The sequence below is a fragment of the Schizosaccharomyces japonicus genome, assembly GCF_000149845.2.
Source record: "Schizosaccharomyces japonicus yFS275 unplaced genomic scaffold supercont5.3, whole genome shotgun sequence".
Lineage (NCBI taxonomy): Eukaryota > Fungi > Ascomycota > Schizosaccharomycetes > Schizosaccharomycetales > Schizosaccharomycetaceae > Schizosaccharomyces > Schizosaccharomyces japonicus.
In genome coordinates this window covers 760,035-779,318 of record NW_011627862.1, presented here as the reverse complement: position 1 = coordinate 779,318, position 19,284 = coordinate 760,035, and the positions used below count along the sequence as shown (strand labels likewise).

At 46.3% G+C, this 19,284-nt stretch overlaps 11 protein-coding genes across 11 annotated transcripts; 7 read left to right on the top strand and 4 right to left on the bottom strand.

The window, feature by feature from the left end:
• The first annotated feature begins 19 nt into the window (after nucleotides 1-19).
• Nucleotides 20-3,563, top strand: SJAG_04486 (CAMK/CAMKL/GIN4 protein kinase Cdr1). The gene has a single exon (XM_002175546.2). It carries the CDS (start codon nucleotides 1,218-1,220, stop codon nucleotides 3,270-3,272), a length of 2,055 nt encoding a protein of 684 aa, XP_002175582.1. The 5' UTR covers nucleotides 20-1,217; the 3' UTR covers nucleotides 3,273-3,563.
• On the bottom strand, nucleotides 3,442-5,640 carry SJAG_04488 (RNA 5'-triphosphatase). Its single transcript, XM_002175548.2, has 2 exons — nucleotides 4,999-5,640; nucleotides 3,442-4,918 (listed from the first exon to the last, which is right to left on the bottom strand). Exons 1-2 carry the CDS (start codon nucleotides 5,296-5,298, stop codon nucleotides 4,244-4,246), a joined length of 975 nt encoding a protein of 324 aa, XP_002175584.1. The 5' UTR covers nucleotides 5,299-5,640; the 3' UTR covers nucleotides 3,442-4,243.
• On the top strand, nucleotides 3,745-4,167 carry SJAG_04487 (deoxyuridine 5'-triphosphate nucleotidohydrolase; the record flags this gene model as incomplete). The annotated part of the gene is made up of 1 exon (XM_002175547.1): nucleotides 3,745-4,167. The coding sequence occupies one exon, from the start codon at nucleotides 3,745-3,747 to the stop codon at nucleotides 4,165-4,167; it is 423 nt and encodes a 140-aa protein (XP_002175583.1).
• Nucleotides 5,641-5,700: 60 nt separating the features above from the next.
• On the top strand, nucleotides 5,701-6,327 carry SJAG_04489 (vacuolar sorting protein Did4; the record flags this gene model as incomplete). The annotated part of the gene is made up of 1 exon (XM_002175549.1): nucleotides 5,701-6,327. The coding sequence occupies one exon, from the start codon at nucleotides 5,701-5,703 to the stop codon at nucleotides 6,325-6,327; it is 627 nt and encodes a 208-aa protein (XP_002175585.1).
• A 56-nt stretch (nucleotides 6,328-6,383) lies between these two features.
• Nucleotides 6,384-7,787, bottom strand: SJAG_04490 (ribosomal protein subunit L40). The gene is made up of 2 exons (XM_002175550.2): nucleotides 7,055-7,787; nucleotides 6,384-6,937 (listed from the first exon to the last, which is right to left on the bottom strand). The coding sequence occupies exons 1-2, from the start codon at nucleotides 7,435-7,437 to the stop codon at nucleotides 6,508-6,510; spliced, it is 813 nt and encodes a 270-aa protein (XP_002175586.1). The 5' UTR covers nucleotides 7,438-7,787; the 3' UTR covers nucleotides 6,384-6,507.
• On the top strand, nucleotides 7,649-8,599 carry SJAG_04491 (SBDS family ribosome maturation protein Sdo1; the record flags this gene model as incomplete). Its single annotated transcript, XM_002175551.1, has 2 exons — nucleotides 7,649-7,776; nucleotides 8,005-8,599. 2 exons carry the CDS (start codon nucleotides 7,649-7,651, stop codon nucleotides 8,597-8,599), a joined length of 723 nt encoding a protein of 240 aa, XP_002175587.1.
• A 266-nt stretch (nucleotides 8,600-8,865) lies between these two features.
• On the top strand, nucleotides 8,866-10,388 carry SJAG_04492 (brix domain-containing protein Rpf1). The gene has a single exon (XM_002175552.2). The coding sequence runs from the start codon at nucleotides 8,900-8,902 to the stop codon at nucleotides 9,818-9,820; it is 921 nt and encodes a 306-aa protein (XP_002175588.1). The 5' UTR covers nucleotides 8,866-8,899; the 3' UTR covers nucleotides 9,821-10,388.
• On the bottom strand, nucleotides 9,325-10,434 carry SJAG_04493 (ribosomal protein subunit L28). The gene has a single exon (XM_002175553.2). The coding sequence runs from the start codon at nucleotides 10,302-10,304 to the stop codon at nucleotides 9,981-9,983; it is 324 nt and encodes a 107-aa protein (XP_002175589.1). The 5' UTR covers nucleotides 10,305-10,434; the 3' UTR covers nucleotides 9,325-9,980.
• A 2,202-nt stretch (nucleotides 10,435-12,636) lies between these two features.
• On the top strand, nucleotides 12,637-13,311 carry SJAG_04494 (putative mitochondrial 37S ribosomal protein MRPS12). Its single transcript, XM_002175554.2, has one exon. It carries the CDS (start codon nucleotides 12,712-12,714, stop codon nucleotides 13,183-13,185), a length of 474 nt encoding a protein of 157 aa, XP_002175590.1. The 5' UTR covers nucleotides 12,637-12,711; the 3' UTR covers nucleotides 13,186-13,311.
• Nucleotides 13,312-13,393: 82 nt separating this feature from the next.
• Nucleotides 13,394-15,337, bottom strand: SJAG_04495 (hexokinase 2). Its single transcript, XM_002175555.2, has one exon. It carries the CDS (start codon nucleotides 15,042-15,044, stop codon nucleotides 13,680-13,682), a length of 1,365 nt encoding a protein of 454 aa, XP_002175591.1. The 5' UTR covers nucleotides 15,045-15,337; the 3' UTR covers nucleotides 13,394-13,679.
• Nucleotides 15,338-16,751: 1,414 nt separating this feature from the next.
• On the top strand, nucleotides 16,752-19,227 carry SJAG_04496 (WDR24 family WD repeat protein; the record flags this gene model as incomplete). Its single annotated transcript, XM_002175556.2, has 2 exons — nucleotides 16,752-17,435; nucleotides 17,533-19,227. The coding sequence occupies 2 exons, from the start codon at nucleotides 16,752-16,754 to the stop codon at nucleotides 19,225-19,227; spliced, it is 2,379 nt and encodes a 792-aa protein (XP_002175592.2).
• Between the last annotated feature and the right edge of the window lie 57 nt (nucleotides 19,228-19,284).

The window sequence follows — 19,284 nt, the reverse complement described above, 5'->3', positions numbered from 1 at the left end:
AATGTTATAAATAGGACCCGTTCCACTTCTCATGCACCTCCCTTCCGGCACCCACGTCCCCCCTCCGCTCATTTTTACCTCCTCGCTGCCCCTGCCCTACTACTCACCACCTCCCCACTTCACCCCACTCACCACCAAACTGCATCCTCTACCGAGCGCGAGACCGTTTAACGAAAACCTTTTGAATGCTTGCCGACCTGCTCGATTTGCAGCTCGATCTCGTCGTATTTCCCGCCAACACGTAACGATACGAAATTACGTCAGGCGTCGTGGTCATACCAAGCCACAAATTTAGTGTCGCTGCTGCAACGCGTGCTGCGATCAGTAACACGCCTGTCTTTTCGCTTGAACGGCCAATGTGGAACAAACAACGCGAGCTCGAGGTGGACAGCGGTCGTCTAAGCATTGACCAGTGTCAGTCATCTGCAGCAGTGACCTTTTAGCGATCGCACGACCTTCGCCCCACTGGCTCTATTTGCTTGTTCTGAAATTGTGCACAAACGAACAGGACTGTGGACTCATAAATTTCCGAGGACGTTTCTATAATAGTGGAGAGTCCTCGGACAAAAAGAGGTCTCATCCTCACATGTCATACGCGCTAGAACTGTTTTTTTGTGTTTTCTGGGCTTCGCTCCCGTGCTCCCGCGGAAATGCCTAAATGCCGCGGGACCGTTGTGGTTCCGGCAGATCACTTCTCAGTGGTTGTTGGTGGTCTCAGCTGTCGTGCGTTCGGTCGGGCCTCGCCCTTTCCCTTAGGGTGTTTGAATATTGGCAGGAAGAGCATTTTGAACGGAGCGAGGTAACCTAAACTGGACCATACTAGGACCGCTAGAAAAGCAGGACCTTTGTTGTAGAACAGTTGAGGAAACAGGACTTGGCGAGCAAAGCTTGGAGCAGCGAAAACAGGCATAAAACACATTTCAATACTGTCTGAGACACAAAAACTGCAGTCTCCTCGCACACAGGTCCAAGCGTCTATAACTCGATCATCCACTCATTTGCTCAGTCTACGTGGCTTGCAGTCGCAGTTCTGAGATTGTCCGCGTTGGTTTGCAGCGTGTGTGCGTGCAATTGTGGACGACAAAAGGCGTAAGCAGCATTGCTGAGGAATTGAAGCGCTTACGGCGTGTCGAGAGACTCTTAAACACATTTGCAGCAGGACAACAGCGAGCGGAACACGGAAACACGATTCTGTTTGTTAGAGAAGCACACGCCGAATGGTGAAGAAACACAAAAATGTCATTGGTGTCTGGAGACTGGGAAAGACGCTGGGAGCCGGGTCTTCGAGCTGCGTGCGACTGGCGAAGCATACAGAAACAGGCCAATTGGCGGCTATGAAAATTATTCCACGAGCTGCTGCGTTTGTAGGGAGCGAAATCCTTCTTATGCGGTTGTTGCAGCACCCGAACATCATGCAGCTGTACGACGTGTGGACAGACAGCACGAACCTGTATCTCGCGCTCGAGTATGTCCAAGGCGGCCAGCTCTACGACTACGTGTGCAAGAACGGACCGTTGGATGAGCAGACGGCGGTCAATTTCTTTGGGCAGATTCTAAACGCACTCTCGTACTGCCATCGGCTTCGGGTGTGTCATCGGGACCTGAAGCTTGAGAACATTCTGATTGATCCGACGCGAGGAACAGTAAAGATTGCCGACTTTGGAATGGCTCGTGTTCAGCCGGAAAGCGTAATGCTGCAGACGGGTTGCGGCTCGCTGCACTACGTGCCGCCAGAGATCATTAAGAAGCAACAGTACAGAGGAAAGCCCGCCGACGTGTGGTCGTGCGGTGTCATTCTGTATGCCTTGCTGTCAAGCTCACTTCCGTTCGACGACACCAGTGTTGCTGGTGTCTTCCACCGCATTATTATGGGTCGCTATGTACTCCCAGCTCACCTGTCGCCGTATGCAAAGGATCTGCTGAAACGCATGCTGACAGTCGATCCGCTGGAGCGCATAACGATTCCTGAAATTTGGCAACACCCTTTCATGAAGCAATGCTCTAATGTCCGTGTGGACGACGGTTCCAGCATTGACCAAACGTTGCCCTTACCTTCTCGGACACCTGTCTCGCTGAACGAGAACATCCTTGAGTGTCTGCAAATTCTGTGCAAGGATCTTCGCGTTACCGAGCTTCGCGAGCGCGTTCTCAATGATCTTAGCTCTACAGAGCTGCGCATCTATCACGGTCTGGAGCGACTGCTCGGAGGCCGCAATGCTAATATGAATAACTCACAAGGCTTGAAGCAGCTTGACTTTTGTGAGTTCATTCGCGTACACAACCAGGTCCTTTCACGCAGTCGCTCATCAGCAACAGCGGAGCATCGGCCGTGTTTCCGCGAGTCGTTTCCCATCTTGCGGGCGGGTGCCGTTGACGATGCTGGCTGTGAAAAAGTCGTTCGCTTCGACAAACCGCCGAAACCGTTGCTGGTGGATGAACGTCCTACGGACGAGGATGTTCATTTCGACCCATACTCTTCCGGTGAGTTTACACGGACTCCCGATTCTTCAGCAACTCCCAAGTACGGTTATGAGCGTGTCTTCCCACGTCTGACCATGTGGTCAAGCGACCGACTGTGTAGTCCGAGCAACGATTCTGTCTCCTCGTACGAAGCCTCTAACGGATACTCGAATGGAGAACGACGAGTGAACGGGTCGTCTGCTACTATGGCCGCGTCCATGCGTCCGGCATCCATGGCCCAGCTGGAGATGGAACGCACACGCCAAACCACTGATACGCACCTACGGTCCGCGTCCGTGCCCTTGTTCGACATGGATTTGTTGTCGAATGGCAAAGGTCCGTATCCCTTGAATTCGCCCGTTGGCCGGCGGTCATCCCAGTCCGACGTTGGTTTTCTTGAACCCGAATTGCTTTTTCCTCCCGACAATCGCAACCGAAGCATGTTTTCTAAATTCCTTCATCTGCCGTTCTTTGGCCGCTCCCGCAAGAAGCGTCTGCCGTCTGTTCTCGTTTGTTGCCGGTGCAGTCGGGGCAAGCTTGAGGAGACACTGATTGATGTGTTGCAAAAATGGGCACTTTACCAGACTGGCTGTGTAAAGTTTACGTGCCTTTCGGAAGGCTTCTCTTTGCATACGTTTGACCACCGTGGTTTGAAACCATACTCCGTGCGTCTTTTTATTAAGCTGCTTAATGCCATGGACTGTACCCAGGTGCAATTCGACTACGTTGACGGCAGTCTAGAGGCATTCTCTAATGTAGTCTTTGCATTTCGTCTTGCCCTCAAGCACAAGAACGTCTTATGTGCCGGGTGATTTTCCTCCTTTAATGTTTTTGGACTATGAGAGTTTTTATGTCACCGTTTTCTCCGATTTTCCTTTTTACTCTTTTGAGACCCTTTCTCTTTTTCTTCACATTCCTTGCATATGTTTCTCACACATTGGAAAAGTTGTTATAGTTTATGATGGTGTATTTAAAGTGCTTTTGTGTTTCGTATTCTATGATGAGCCGAGTGCGAAATTGTTATTTGAGGCGGCCGTTACAGTAAGTCGATAGTTTTGTTAACAAGTGTTTCTTCGTTTTGTTTGTTTGTTTACTACGCGTGCCGTGTTTTCATTAAAAGTCTTGATAGCGATAGGAGGGCATTCTGTCACTGGCTCACTTAATTCAATCGCGTACGCGTCAAAACGCGTGCATGGGGGATAACGCGTACCAACCATGTCGCCCAACTCTTCCTTTACCAACAATTATTCTTCCTCGTTCGTGTAAGAAAATCAACTTTTTGTCATGTCTTTTTTGGTCAAACGTCTTTCCGACAAGGCTACCATACCTACCAGAGGCTCGGAGCATGCTGCTGGTTATGATTTGTATGCAGCACGCGAAACAATTATTCCCAAACACGGAAAAGGACTCGTAGAGACAGATTTGATCATTGCTGTGCCCGAAAACACGTACGGAAGAATTGCTCCTCGCAGCGGCCTCGCGTTTAAGCACTTTATCGATACTGGTGCCGGTGTCGTGGATAGCGACTACCGTGGACATCTCCGTGTCTTGCTGTTCAACCATAGTGATGAAGACTATGTTGTTTCTCCGGGAGACCGAGTCGCACAGCTCGTTCTCGAGCGCATTATGACGCCTCCTGTGGTCGAGGTCAGCGATATTGAAGACACTGTCCGTGGTGCCGGTGGTTTTGGCAGCACTGGAAAGTAAGGTTGTAGAAACAATCGTGGTCTTCGTGGCATTCTATGTTCCATTACAATTACAGAAAAGCTGCAATCGCCCTTTTTTAGGCAGTTTGTAGCAAAAGAATGCGAATATTTTCCACGAAGAGATTCAGCACGCGTTCCCAAGCAAGGGGAGAACCGTTTCTGGCGCTTTCCGCATACTCTCTAAGTTTGGGCGTGTTTCCAAACTCAACCTCGAGTTCGTGACGCTTGCTTGTTGTTCCTGAGCGTGCGTTTTTTTGATATGTTTGCGTAAGATCGATGTGGATATCTTGGTGCACATATCCAACACGGTCCTTTTCGCGTGAAAACGACGGTTTGCTTTCGTCCTTGGGCAACGGCACCGGAATTTCATCGCTGATGCTGATTCGAAAGTCGAAATGGTTGTTTGGACAGTAAACGAACAAGTCTGCTATCCGGCGCTTTTCGATACAGGCCATAAGCGTGTTGTCGGCGACATTTCGCGAAACACGGACCTTTCCATGAGAAGCTTTCTCGAAAAATTTGTCGATTTCCTTTGTATGTTTGTACTTCATTGGGGCACGGCCTGGTCGCTGGGCGTTAACAAACGCCGTATTTAAAAAGTCATTGTAGTGCTTGTGTTCCGACTGAGTCATATCGCTTCGGAAATTCACACTCGGAGCAAACTCTGGATTCAGAACGCACTCGCTGAGAACAGGAAGCACGAGTCGTTTGTTTGTCTGAGGATCAATAATGTTGCCCACCTTAGCTTCAATCTGTCAAACACAAATGTTAGCGGTTAAATCATTCAAACTGTGCGTGAAATTTGCAGGATTCACGCTTGTCAAACACGCACCTCCATAACTCCCACCGTGTCATTTAAGAGGTAATGCTGTAAAAAATTACCAATCACTCGGACAAGTCCCGACATCTTCGTCGTGCCCAAGAACGATGGTTCAAAGCGAAGCGATGCTGAGGGTCGTTTTGTCGCGGCCGACATAACTGCAGTATTCGATGAGGCAGCTGGTTTTTCCTCGCTGCGTTTCCGTTTTGATGGATTATGTTTCGCTGGTGTGTCTGGCACCGTTTCAGCTTCACTGGAAAAAGTGTGTTCCTCACGAACATCGTTTGTCTCTAAAAGCCCTTTAATGTCCATTCTTGCACATTCGAAACACCCGAAGATCGTTTTTTTACGTTGTTTGATATAAACGAGTTTTGTAAGGAGTACACCTTCGGCGATGTCCAGCAGGAACCAAAAAAAGACGACTACAGTTGAGTCGCCGCGGAGGTTCTACGCGGCACACCGTCAGTTTAAACTGCAATAATATCGGCTTTCATGGTGTGGAACATTCTCTCGCCAGCAGCATCTTTCGTGCACACTTGGACTGTCTGAGTGTTTTATACACTAGACTGGCGGGCCTATGGGGCCTAGTAGTGTTCCTTACCGCAGTGTATTTCTCCCCCTCCTGGCAGCAGCAGTAACAGCGTTGATAGCGGCTTTTCACCACCATCCAAGCTACCTGTGAAAGCAACATAAAACTCTTCGACGTTGGCCGGAATGGGCATGTTTGATTGGATTTTCGGGAAGCAGCGGTCGCCTGCTGAAGTTATGAGGGCCCACCAACGGCAATTGAATCGTGCGGAACGTGAATTGGATCGTGAACAACTGAAACTCGACCAGCGAGAGAAGGGTCTCATTCGAGAGATTAAAGCTAATGCAAAGGCCGGAAATGTGGGTGCTGCTCGAGTTCAGGCCCGGGATCTTATGCGCCTGCGAAACAGTCGGAAACGAATGCAAAATACAAAGACACAGCTTCAGGCAATCGGTTTGAGACTTACAACGGTGCGGTCGAGTGACCAAATGATGTCAAGTATGCGCAGTGCTACGACTCTGCTTACGCGAATGAATCGTTCAGCAAACCTTCCTGCCCTGACGCGTATCACTCAGCAGTTCGAGCGTGAAAACGATATGATGGAACAGAGACAAGACATGATAGACGAGCAGTTTGAGGAAGGTCTGGAAGATGAAGATGAGGAAGAGGCAGACGAACTTGTGGATCAAGTGCTTGATGAAATTGGCGTTTCTCTCAGTCAGGATTTACCATCTGCGGCTCAAGCCAACACGACGAAAGCAGACACCATTTCTTCCGGCTTAAACCTGGAGGATTTAGCCCATATTCGGTAGCAAATTGGGGCGGTGTGTTACGCCTAATTGTGTGCATCTTTTCCTAATGTTGATGTGAATGAATGTGAATGAATATAACAGCAAACCTACATGTGCTTAAGCTCGCAAGATTACCATATCATTTCTCCCTCTACGGCTATTACTATTCATTACTTATCCTGTATTCTCATTCGGTATTCGTTACTGGGACACAGGTTTGTTGGGAACCTGCTTGGAACCTGTGTCGGACGCTTGTGAAGCTCTCTTTTCCATCTCCTGTTGCAACAACCTTTCCTTTAGCCGCTTGTCTGCCTGTAACAGGGAAACGGCAATGTGTTCGGTGAGGTTTTTGTTGGTTTCCCGAGCCCATTCTTTTCTGTTGCGTCTCGACATTCTTGAATGCAATTCGTCTGACACAGACAGTGGAATGGGCGGTGTCTCCAGCGTGGGCTTCCAAGTAACCTGGGCGGCTATGGCCTCCGTCGTATCCATAGGTCCGACAACGGGTTTTGGACGATTATTTGGGGCCTTTGGCCAGGGCAGAAACCGATTTTCACCCACGATCCATCTTTTCCAAGTGAGTTGTCTTTTCTCTTTGTTGAAAAAGAGTTTGCCGCGTTTAATTTCGACACTTCGATGTGTTAGCACAGCACTTGTTGTAGAACAATGAAAGGACGCCTTTCGACTGGACCTTGAGTCTCGACTCCGTTTTCGTCGATACGGGGTCGACATCCTCCAACTTACTTACGGTTTTAATCCCTGCTCTCCGTTTTCGTCCGTACTCAGTGTCAACAGACGCAGGCTGTCGTAGGGAACCTCGTGTGCCACGTCAATCAGCTTCTCTTTGCCATCTCGATCCTGTGGTTGCAGGAGGTATTCGGGAACTTTAACGGTTCGGACATTTACTCCTTGGACGACAACACCGTTGGTCTTGGGATTGACTTCGAGCACCCGACCCCGTTGACCGGCTCCTGGACCCTTTGCGACGAGAACAAGATCACCAACTGCTATGTCCCAATACCGGATCCGCTTCTCTTTTGGCACTGCTGGTAGCTGGTATTTTACTTCACTTGCGAACGGATTTGGCGGCAGCTTCATGTGCCGCGACCATCTGATCTTGCTCGCCAGCATCTTCTAATGCTTGGAGAGCCTAGGCAGCAGGCAAGAAAGAGACGATGTGGGGGTCATTTGACAAAGTGGGATTTTATGGTGGTTGGTGGGATAATGGGGTCACCCAAATAACCTCAACTGCTGAAACCTAGGTTTTCCTGCCGATTACTGTCGCTCAGTATAGCTCGGTAATTGGCGTATTTGCTCTCCTGCACTCTACCAAAAATTTACTATGGCCATTAATCAACCGTCCGGTCAGATTCGGCTGACAAATGTCTCCATCGTCAAGATGAAACGTGGAGGCAAGCGCTTTGAAATCGCTTGCTACAAAAACAAGGTGATGGAGTGGCGTAACAAAATGTATGTTTCTTAACGGAGCTGCCCGTTTCCTCTCAAGACCCCCAGACGCCCCCACCTGTGCCCGTATTGGATCCCTGTCGCTCCCATTTCTCTGTGTAGATCAGTGGTGGATCGGCACGGGAGATTTTCTACTGGTTGGCGAGGGCGATCTGCGTTTTGAAGCCGACTAAGGTTTGCGGGGTAGCCGCATTTTCTGAGCCTTTCGCGTGTGCTGACTGCGTCGTTTAGTGAGACGGATTTGGACGAGGTATTGCAGATTCACAGTGTGTTTACGAATGTTTCGAAGGGTCTGGTTGCGGGTAAACAGGATTTAAAAAAGGCTTTCGGAACCGACAACCAGGACGAGATTATTTTGGAAATTTTGAAGAAGGGCGACCTTCAAGTCGGAGAAAAGGAGCGCAACTACCAGTTGTCGTCAATGTTCCGCGATATCGTGTCTCACATTGCTTCAATGTGCATGAACCCGAATACCAAACTTCCTTACCCCTCAACCATCATTGAGAAGGCCCTCACTGACAGCGGTTTTTCGGTGTCTACGTCCAAAAACGCAAAATCGCAAGCTCTGGAAGCCATTAAGATGCTTCAGCAAAAAAACGTGCTTCCGATTGAGCGTGCTCGTATGCGTGTGAGCATTGTTACGAGCGTCAAGGAGGGTAAGGCGCTTCGTGATCGCCTGAAGGCAATGGCAGACGAGGTGGAGGAGGAAAACATTGATGATGAGTACGAGCTCGTAGTCGTTGTTCAGCCAGGCGCTTACAAAACCATTGAAGAACTCATTCGCAACGAGACAAAGGGTCGCGGAATGGTCCAGGTCCTTCATTAAGTTGGTTCAAAAGCCAGTCGTATTAAGCGAAATACTACTGTAGCAGCATTCAATTACATCCCCACATTATCCCACATTATCCCACATCCCCACCACTTGTCCATGGAACTTATTCGAGAGAACTCGTTATCTGTAATAACGAGAATCACCGTGCATTCGGACTCATCGCTAAATTTGTTCGGCAGCCTAACGCATCTTGCTAACGCTCGGTGCAGTGCGAAATGCGCTTGCTCTACGGATTTGCACCTTCCCTTAACCTACCACGGCGAGTTTGGGACGTGAGTTCGTTAAGTGCTTATAATGGTGAAAATCCGGAACAAGATTGTTCGTCAGAACATCTACCTGCAGATGCTGCGGCAGAGACAAAAGGAGAAGCTCGAAAAACGCAAGGAGCGCAAGAAAGAAGAAGAAAAAAATCCAGAGCTTCGTGAGACCCGGTTGGCTGAGAATGTGCCGCAAACGATCGAGTCAAAACGTGTGTACGATGAAACTCTTGTTCAGGAAGAACCAGACGAGGAACTACAGGCAGAATTGCAGGACGACGAATACGCGTCTTATTATAACGAAGAACGTCGCGCTCCTAAGCTACTCGTAACGACTAGTAAGCGAGCCTCGCGTAAAGCTTATGAGTTTGCTAGCGAGCTGCTTGACTGTTTCCCTAACGCAGAGTTCCGGAAGCGTACCGGCAACATCGAAATACACGAAATAGCCGAGGCCGCCTCGAAACGAGGCTACACAGACCTGCTGGTACTGAATGAAGACCATAAAGTTACGAACGCATTGACGCTCGTCCACTTACCCAGCGGACCGTCATTCTACTTTACATTGTCCAGTTTACAGCTGGCGAAAGAAATCTCGAATCACGGACGCGCCACCGGTCATATTCCCGAGTTAATCATCAATAACTTTTCGACGCGTCTCGGTATCACTGTCGCTCGTGCATTTCAGTCTCTCTTTCTGCAACAACCTCAGATTCAAGGACGGCAGGTTGTAACCATTCACTGTCAGCGCGACTTTCTGTTTTTCCGTCGTCATCGGTACATGTTCAAAGAAAAGTCTCAAATGCCCGACGGAATTGGAGCTGGTCTCCAGGAACTCGGTCCCCGTTTTACCATGCGGCTTCGCATGGTGCAACGCGGCATCTGGGACAACAAGAAGGGTGAGGTCTTCTTCGAGAGTAACGCTGGTGAAGAATCCGACCGCCGTCGCTTCTGGCTATAAGGTCGAGAAGAAAAACAGCGGATTGATAAAAATAAAGAGAGACGTGAAAGGAAAAACGAAAAGGGAATGGAAATGGAAACGTTCTCCATGTCTGGAAGCACGGTGTGTCAAGTGGGAACTGAACTGGCATGGGTGTATTTTATTGGGCTCTTTGTCTGCTCTACGCGCTACGAGGAGGTGTTTCCGTTGGAATACGCATATCTACGGGAAACCGCCTCTCTTTCGGCTCCGCCATAGCTTTGTCAAACAGGACACGACTGATCTCATAAAGTTCCTGACACGACCTTTGCATCTCTTGGTACTGCTTTCGCAACTGAAGACTCTGTTGACACCGTTTTTCCTGCCGAGACAAGTTCCAAGCCAACGAAATGTATTCGTGACGGCGTAATGCAGCTGTATCCATGGGAATGGGCTTTCTCCCCGGAGACTCGTACAGAATTCGACGCAACATATCGAAAACTGCGTCCGTTTTTGGAGTTTTCATAGGATTTGTTTGATATCTAGAAGGTAATAAAAATGTTGGTTTAAGGGTAAAATATAAAGATAAAACAGCTGTTTCCGTTTGCAACTTAGTACTGGAGCTTTTCAGTCAAGGTTGCTTGATAATGGTGTAGTGGTAAATAAGGTTAAGGTTTTTATCTTGACGAACCCTGGGATACGAGTAATGAGAAGTAAATGGAGATATTCAATTGAAGATCAATGCTTGTGGTTAACTTGTGGGGATGTCGATGTTGTTCTCATTGTCATGAACCAATTGATTTTATACACTTCTGTAGAAGTTTGCGTTCAAGAATTATTAGAATGATCGTGAGCGTTACATGCGATTGCATTTCCACAAGCACGGGTCGGACGGCGATTTAGTGGACTAAAATGTGCATTTAATGCAATTGCAGAAGAATGAATGGGAAATTTGGAAAACAAATCACTTCAGCATAATTTTATATGCTTATTCTTTGTATTTAAAATGTTTTTTTGCGTTTCGTGAACTGTTCAAGGACATTTCATAAAAATATTCGAGTTGCTGGAAGTTTAGTAAACTAGCTGAGCTGGACAATAAGGTCTTAAGAAAATAAAAACAGTGTTAATTACAGCAAATCGGTGTTTTTAGACATTCGTAAATGGCAATTGAATGCTAAATTGTTGAAAATTATGCGAAAACGATGAGCACTTGTGTTGTAAAACAGTAATACTGAAAACGCAAGAAGCGATATTTAAGTGAAAAGAGTTGCATAAAAAATAAAAAAAGAAGATAACAGAAACTGCATTACAGGTAACATTGAATGAAGATAGCTGTCATTATTGAAATGAAGCAAAAATTATCAAGATGGAAAAGCATTTCACATAAAATGGGTTCATCATAAATACTGATTTGCTTATATTTTGCGAAGAAATGCGTGCGTTATGTGGTATAAGTGAAGCAATGGATAGATAAATCTTATGTATGCGCCGCCAAAGAGGAGAGGGATTCAAGTTTATCATATACAGATTTATTTTGGTATTTAAGAAACTCTTGATAATCACTTGTAAAGTAATGTAGGAATTTTATGACATGGCTATGGGGAAGCAAAACGACTAGCAACATCTTATGAATAGGCTGCAGTTATATCTGTATCCATTATTCATACTTTACTTACTAATTTCGCATGTAGTTTTCTCGGGCATATTATATTGATGCTCTTAGTCTAAGCTGTAATTCTTCATAGCCTAAAAAAAAAAAAAGATACAACTTAAAGCTTTAGATAGAACTATAGTCTAGTGGAGACATTATTCAAACTCTACTTGGTGGGCACCGTTTTTTTGTACAAACAACTATCTCTACATCATGTCTACCGAATATATTCATATACATCATACGTAAACCATATACTGTTAAAAGTAGTACCTAGGTTTATTATTATTGAAACACAATTTGCTACAGTATCTGAGTCATATAAATCACTCGTAATTTGTGCTTTGGAAGTTTAAATTTGATGGATCAATGCATAACTGGTGCATAATAAACGCGCTTGAGTTTGCGAATTTGCACAATTCATTTTTAGAATTCTGATTATATTTCTTAAGTTACGGAGACGCTAGCCCACTTTGAATTTTTTGATTAACTTGTATACGAGAATGCAAAATCCATAGTTTTTAGTATAAAAAATGCGCAAAAAACACATAAATCAAACTATTTTCAGCATTGCTTCTCTGTTTAACTTATTAAGATAAAAAATGTTCCTAGCTGTTGTCAAAAATTCCTTGATGTTTGCTGTTTCGGTCATATAGATTTTTAATTACTAAGTCTATCCGTGATTAAATAGAACCATGCATAAAATTAAAAACACCTGTTCTCTACCATACAACTTAATAGGGAAATTAAACATCTACACAACAAATAGATGATCCACAATAATCCCAACTCCCAATGCCGCAACTAAATATTCTCCTAAAAGGGATTAGCTCAAACAATGTCGTTTTAAATAATATTAGGATACAGATTTAAAATTGCTATATACAGAAAAACAAATGCATGAACAAAAGTTGAAGTACAAATTTGGTGAAAGTACGTGAAATATATATAACCATCATAGTTGATCGCTTTTGGGCGATTTATCTCAATTAGTACTGACTACCCTACTGTCGATTGGACGAAACTTAACGGTACTAGGTGAATATGGCTTAAGGCCAGGCTTACACAACAAGACTACGTATCACTCAAACAACATCAATTGAAACGAGTAAAACCCTTTGTAATAGACACTATTAACAAATAAAGAATAGTCTAACAGACTGCATCAAACCTGTCCGACCCGGACCATGCACTACACCCCACAAAACAGCTACACCTTCAATATGAGACGCAAAACAGAAAAGTGCAAGTGGGAGCCCTTCGTTCAGTGAAATTACTTTTCATGCTCTCGACGCTCTCTTTGTGGTCCAAGACAGTTTCTGCTGTCTTCCGGACGAAACCCGCCAGTTTTCAGTTTCACACATTTTCTCCTCTACAAGTAACTCTCAATCAAGTCCTCCGGGGTGCTCGTAAGAAGAAAAAAAAGAAACCCCCAGCTTCTGCTGCTCTTAATGGAAACCCCTTTTTAAAGGGTGTGTGTACAAAGGTGTTCACAATGAAACCCAAGAAACCCAACTCCGCCATTCGTAAAGTCGCGCGTGTCCAGCTTTCGAACGGCAGAGCCATCACTGCGTATATACCAGGCATTGGTCATAACGCCCAAGAACACTCCGTTGTCCTTGTCCGTGGCGGACGTGTTCAAGACTGTCCAGGTGTGAAATACCATCTTGTCCGAGGCGCCTACGACCTTGCCGGTGTCGTAGGTCGCATCACTTCTCGTAGCAAGTACGGAGCCAAAAAGCCCAAGTCCGTCTAGAGAGACAATTGGTAGTAGTAGCCACAACGGATCAACACCTCGCTAGTAATGAAACTAATGGATGAAATTGAATGAGACACAGTTAGACGTAATAGCAATGAAACGTCTCCCCATCAATCACCAAGATGCTGGAACCAGTCATTAAACCTTCTCCTATATGAATCACAAAACTCGCACCCCACCATTCCCCCCATTGCCCGGTTAAAAATCCTCTGAAACTTTTTCACATTAAAAACATAACAGTAATAGCCTCCAAAAAGAAAAAAAATATTCAAGACTACACACAGATCAGAGTGTGCGCCGGTTCAAAAACAAACGAGCGGGATCCTGAGCCAGCTGCAAGAGGAATATGCATTACGCCGATGACCAGAAGCAAACTTGCTGGCGCTGAGATGACAAAAGATGGAATGCTCACTTCACACCAGCGACTGCATCCGAGACAACGATGACGGCCAAAGACTTATGAATCATATGTAGTGTCGTACCTCACAAGCTTAGTTCTTCTTTTGCTTAAGAGCTTGGAGAGCGCAAAGAGCAGCACCGATACCACTGCCATCCTTGGCAATACCCATGGTAACCTTCTTTTCATTCTCTTCACCAATCAAGACACGAAGACCCTCACGGATAAGGTTCTCAAAGCCGGGGTAGTACTCGATGACAGAGCCGTCAACTGCAATATCGGCGGGTTGTCCAAGACGACCAGTCTCTTCCAAAATAGCAGCAATGGGAATAGCAGACATGCGAGCAGCACGGCGACCGACGGCATAGGCACAGTCGTACAACATAAGAGCCTCCTCGTCAGAGCGGAAGCGGATCTTGTACTTGTTCAAGACGCTGCGGACATTGTCAGCAGTGCGCTCCTTGACAATAGCAGACAAGATGGAGGTGTCAATGCTCCAAGCATCAGTCATGGAGGGAGGGAAGATACCGTTGCTGAAGCCGTAAACCTTGATCAAGTGGAACAAGGCACGACGGAAAAGCTCACCAAGGTACATACCACCAACACGCTTCTCAAAGATTTGCTTGCCGGGGTTGGGGGTGTCGTGATCAACAAGGAGATCGTAACGGGTAGGGTGCAAGATGTCAAGGTCAGTGGCACCCCATTCGACGTTAAGGGCCATTTGAGGGGCATCGGTTGCGCCGTTCAACTTGCCGATGTTCTTGGTCCACTCAATGTAGGCACCGTTGCTGCCAGTGCCGAAGATAATACCCATGAAGGTGTTCTTGGCGTCGGAGGTGTAAGCACGAGTAACCATAGTACCGACAGTGTCGTTGCAAATGGCCTCCATAACAACAGGAACATTGCGCTCCTTCATACGCTCGTTCAAGATTTGACCAAAGTCCTCACCGACAACCTCAGGGATGTTGAAACCCTTGGTCCAACGCAAAAGCTTGCTCTCCGTGATGGAGGTTTGGGACATGGGGAAAGAGAAGGTGAAACCCAAGGGGAGCTTCTCAGAGTCGGCACAGCCGAACTTCTCGGGGAAGTTGTCCTTGACAAACTTCTCAATGGCATCAACCATGTAGTCGATAAGAGGAGCAACCTCTTCGTTCTGTTGGTACTCACGAGGGAGCTTGAACTTGGATTGCTTCATCTCGTACTTGCCGCCGCCAATCAACTTGACGTGACAGACACGAAGGTTGGTTCCACCCAAATCGAGAGCCAAAAAGTCGCCGGTCTCATCACCGTGGGGAACATCAGTAACAAAGGTGGGAGCCAAGGCAAGCATCTTTCCGTCGGCGGCGAGACCCTCCAAACGGCGTTGCTTGAACTCCTTCACACCTTCCTTAAGCTGCTCATCGGAGTACTCAAAGTCTCTAACGAGCTTGGTAACAGCTTGCTCAAAAGTTTGTGCCATGGTTGTTAAGTTGTTGTAGATGCTTAAAAATAATAATAATAAACGGAAATGTTAAATTCGTAAAAACTTGTCGATAGCCAAAAAGGTTCAAGAAAGTTTTTTAATCACACGGTCTAGGCGAGTGAAGAGAGGGTCGTAATAATAAAAAGTAAGTACCAAGGAATCAAAGGCAAAAGAGAAATAGCCTTTAGTCTAAATCGGTACGAGTCGTGAACGTAATAAGATAGAAGTCTAAAGCTTCAAATGTACAGGATACTGAGGGGGGATGTTGCCCCTTTTATACTCACTTTCCTAGGCGACAGGGGATGCCGCATAACCTGAGATATGACATCAGAAAGAGCCGAAAGCCGAGCCTACGTCATGTTACTAAGAATAGGACGAAAAGAAAAGCGGGGAAGTGAAGAAGTCGAAAAAAGCTCGTACCGACCCGTTAAAGCTGTTAGAGACGAATTTTGGGAGTCAAAATTCAAAACAAAGCAGTAATTGGCGAAGCTCGTCATTTCATTCCCTTACACTATGAGCCAAACACGAATTGGTGATCGCTGGTGCAATTGTTGACCACGTTCCCCAGGTTCCCCACAATTTTGCAGGGGCTTCCCGGATAATTTCTCTTAATTGCTCAAGGTTGTCCAATCACTCAGATTGCGCGTCATACGTCATGGCTTCTGAGGACGAACTCTCTCAGGAACTCGAATGACGTCAACCCACTCACTAATCAGTTCTAAACGAGTGCAAAAGCCCACAGCATTCTGGGGTGAGTGAGAAGACTTTTCCCCAGGCGCTATAGACCACTGACCCTCACTCGCGTGCACCGACTCAGATCGTCGAGGGTTAGAGTATGTGCTCTTATCCAATCACCATATGTCGGCATCCGCAGACGGAACCTGATCATCGAAGAACTCGGGGTTACCGCATGCTTCGTTGGGTTCGCTCCCAAGATTCAGCCTGACGTCAGCTTGATCAGGGGTGCAGCGGCATACGTAATAAGCCGCTTATCGCTGCATTGCACATTTACGATTGGTTTGGAACCCCATTAGAAAAGCGGAGAAGCGGGGAAGTCAAAGATCACTTGTGGAGCTCGCCAATTAGATGCTGAGAACGGACACGCGTTACTGCACGTATCGCGAATGGTTTCTCATTCCTTCCGCAGCACGGGGCAAAAGGGGGGGTCGTGCTGGCGGGGGTGGGGCGGGGAACTCTTGGAGCATGCACTGTTGTTAGGGTGCGTTATTTTATTTAGTACAATTTGCTAATGAAACCTTAATCACTTTTAACGAGCTACAATGAATTGCAACGGCGACATGTCAGACCCTCCACCAAGCAAAACACCACCACCAGGAGGGGCACACTGACAGCACTAGCCGAGCTGAAACGGGCAGGTTCTTAGAGCTTGTTTCGGGCTCTAAAACGCAATTCTTGACATCTTATTATATTTTTCTTTCTGTAATCGGTTTAGTTTTCATTTAATTGTTGTTGTTGTTGCTTGGGCCTAAAAGGACCATTTATGCGTGGTCAGTTCATCGAAAAACAATCTATTGCTAAATTCCGTCAATTCTTTATATTCTGGAATTTTTTTTTTCGCTGCTCATTTTGTTCTCATTTTCTTCGGCCAATGTCATATTTGTTTCCTCATCTTTGATCCTACTTACGAGAGTTTTTTTTTTTACTAATTAACGCGGAGTCTATATTGAAAAGCAATCTTTCATCATGTCCTTTCAATGGAACGTGAAGTCTCCACGACCAACATACTCCAAAATTGCTTCCAAGAAAACGGTACAGCAGTCGAAAGAAGTAAAACGGGAACATCCATTCATTGACTGGTCCTACAATGCAGGAGCATCTATCACAGCTTTCGCCATAAACGCCGAGCGGTCTATGGTTGCACTCGCAGGCAGAGAGCTTCTGAAGCTTGTCTCTGTTACCGGGCTACAGAAACCGAAAGACGTTGCTAATCTCCGTACAAACTACCGTCCGAACACATCCTTTTCCTGGAATCATGTCAAATGGGGTAACTCTTCTTCGAAGCATTTACTCTTTACATGTTCTCCATACGGCAGCCTAAACGTGTGGGACAGCACCACACAGGAAATGACTTACGTCTACAGTGAGCATACACGTGCTGTACACCGTGTTGATGTTTCTCCTTTTTTCACGGCGTCTGCCATCACAGCATCACAAGACGGCTTAATTAAGCTTTGGGATTGCCGGGAACCTACATCGCGTGCAACCTTTAACGGAAAGTGCGAGGCCGCACGAGACGTTTGTTTTTCTCCTAATAACACCAATGAGTTTGTAAGTGCATATGAGAATGGTGCTGTCTTGCGATGGGACCTTCGTATGCCTTCATCGTATCTTTCCAAACTTGCAGCCCACAACTTCTTGGCACTTTGCGTACGATACAACCCGACAGGCACCTTACTGGCGTCTTGTGGTCGAGATAAAACATCCGAATTTGGGAGGTAGAGGGCAGCAAGAAGGCTATTTGTAGCATTCCAACTATCGCACCGGTGTCACAAATTCGATGGAGACCAGTAACACTTCAAATACTCCTTCGCACCAATTGGCCAGCTGCTCTCTACAAGGTGATGCGCGCATATGCATATGGGACATTCATAGACCCTTTGTACCCCTGCGTACTGTGGAAATTCAGAAGAACAATGTTTCGTTCATCGAATGGAAGTCTCCCACCACTCTTTGGTCCTGTGGTCGTGATCAGACGTTTACTCAAACAAATGTTGAACATGCCCCTAGCTTCCCAGACATGCTGCCCACAGCAGTGGTTGCGTGGTCTCCACAAAACGATCTTACCGTTGTCTCCAGCCGCTGTGCAAAATCATCGGCCAATGCAATCACTCCCAACCTTCCGTCCCTCAAGTCACACATCAATTCGTTAAAGACAGCATTGAGTAATCCACAGCCTACTGAGTTTACTAACTACTTACGCAAAAACCGAGATACATTGCAATCAGCTCCCCCGCCGACCGCCCAGTCTCTTACAACGCTTTCTTCTCTAACAAGCGATTCGAGCCAATTTGTTACTCTGGCCAAGAAGTACAGGTTTGGAGGTCACCCATTAACCACTTGTGAAAACAATGCAGAGGCTGCTCTGGAGGTTGGAAATTCTGGCGCTTTTGAAGTGTGGAGTACCTTAAGCTTCGTTTTACGACTTAATATTGAAAGGGAACTTAACAAAAGAAAATCGACACAGGAGGAGCAACTGGATACCACAGATGAAGATGACGATTTTTCCGATATAGCAGCCACGTCAATGGAAAGTTCGAGCGAAACATCAAACGAGGATAGTGATGTTGCATTTCTAAGTTCAGCCTATTCAAACTCTATTGAGAGCTCGCGCGATCCTTTCGATGTTGGCAATCGTGAAGGAAGCAATGCTGATTTATTGACTTCCTATCAATCTCATTCGCACAATCGCGCACCGAGCCCTCTTGTCACTTGGCAATCCTCATACAATACAAATAACCTTATAGGCTCACAGTCGTTACCTTCGCAAATGGCCATCAATCGGAGGCCCTCAACTAATGTTAATTCTTTCGGACTCGCGCTGAACCATTCGTCTGAAATTGGTAGTCTGAATGAGGTATCATTCCATGGACAACTAATATACGAGTATCCCAACACAATGTATTTATCCCAATCCACCGACAGCATCGAGACACCTTTTAAACTCGCCAACATTATAACGTCTACTCTACTTATGTGCATCAGAAACTCCGACTGTCAAACTGGCTCTGCTGTTTATATAACGTTTTCTGACGTACATATTAACTTGCCTGATGTTCAGCTTATAGACATGGTTTCTGGATACGTTGAGCTTTTAATGCGACAAAAGCTTTTCGTAGAAGCTGCAAACATTATCAAAATTACTCCTTCAGACGAATTGAAATACCTTTATTCTGCAAATCGTGATGTCAGCTTTGGCTGTAGTCACTGCAACAAACCGCTTGAACAAAACCATTCTATTCCTGGTGCTAAGAGCTGTTGCCCGAACTGCCAAATGGTGGGACGCTGTATTATTTGTAATCGCATTTTGAGCGGTCTGTTGACCTATTGTCACGAGTGTTCTCATTCAGGCCATGCTGAATGTTTAATCAAATGGTTCACGGACCCAAACAACCGCTACCGGGTTTGCCCTGTTGCTGGTTGTGGTCATGCATGCAGATAGCGACGACAAACTAAACCCGTCTCATTTCATCTTCCGTTAAGTCCTTGTTCTATCCGT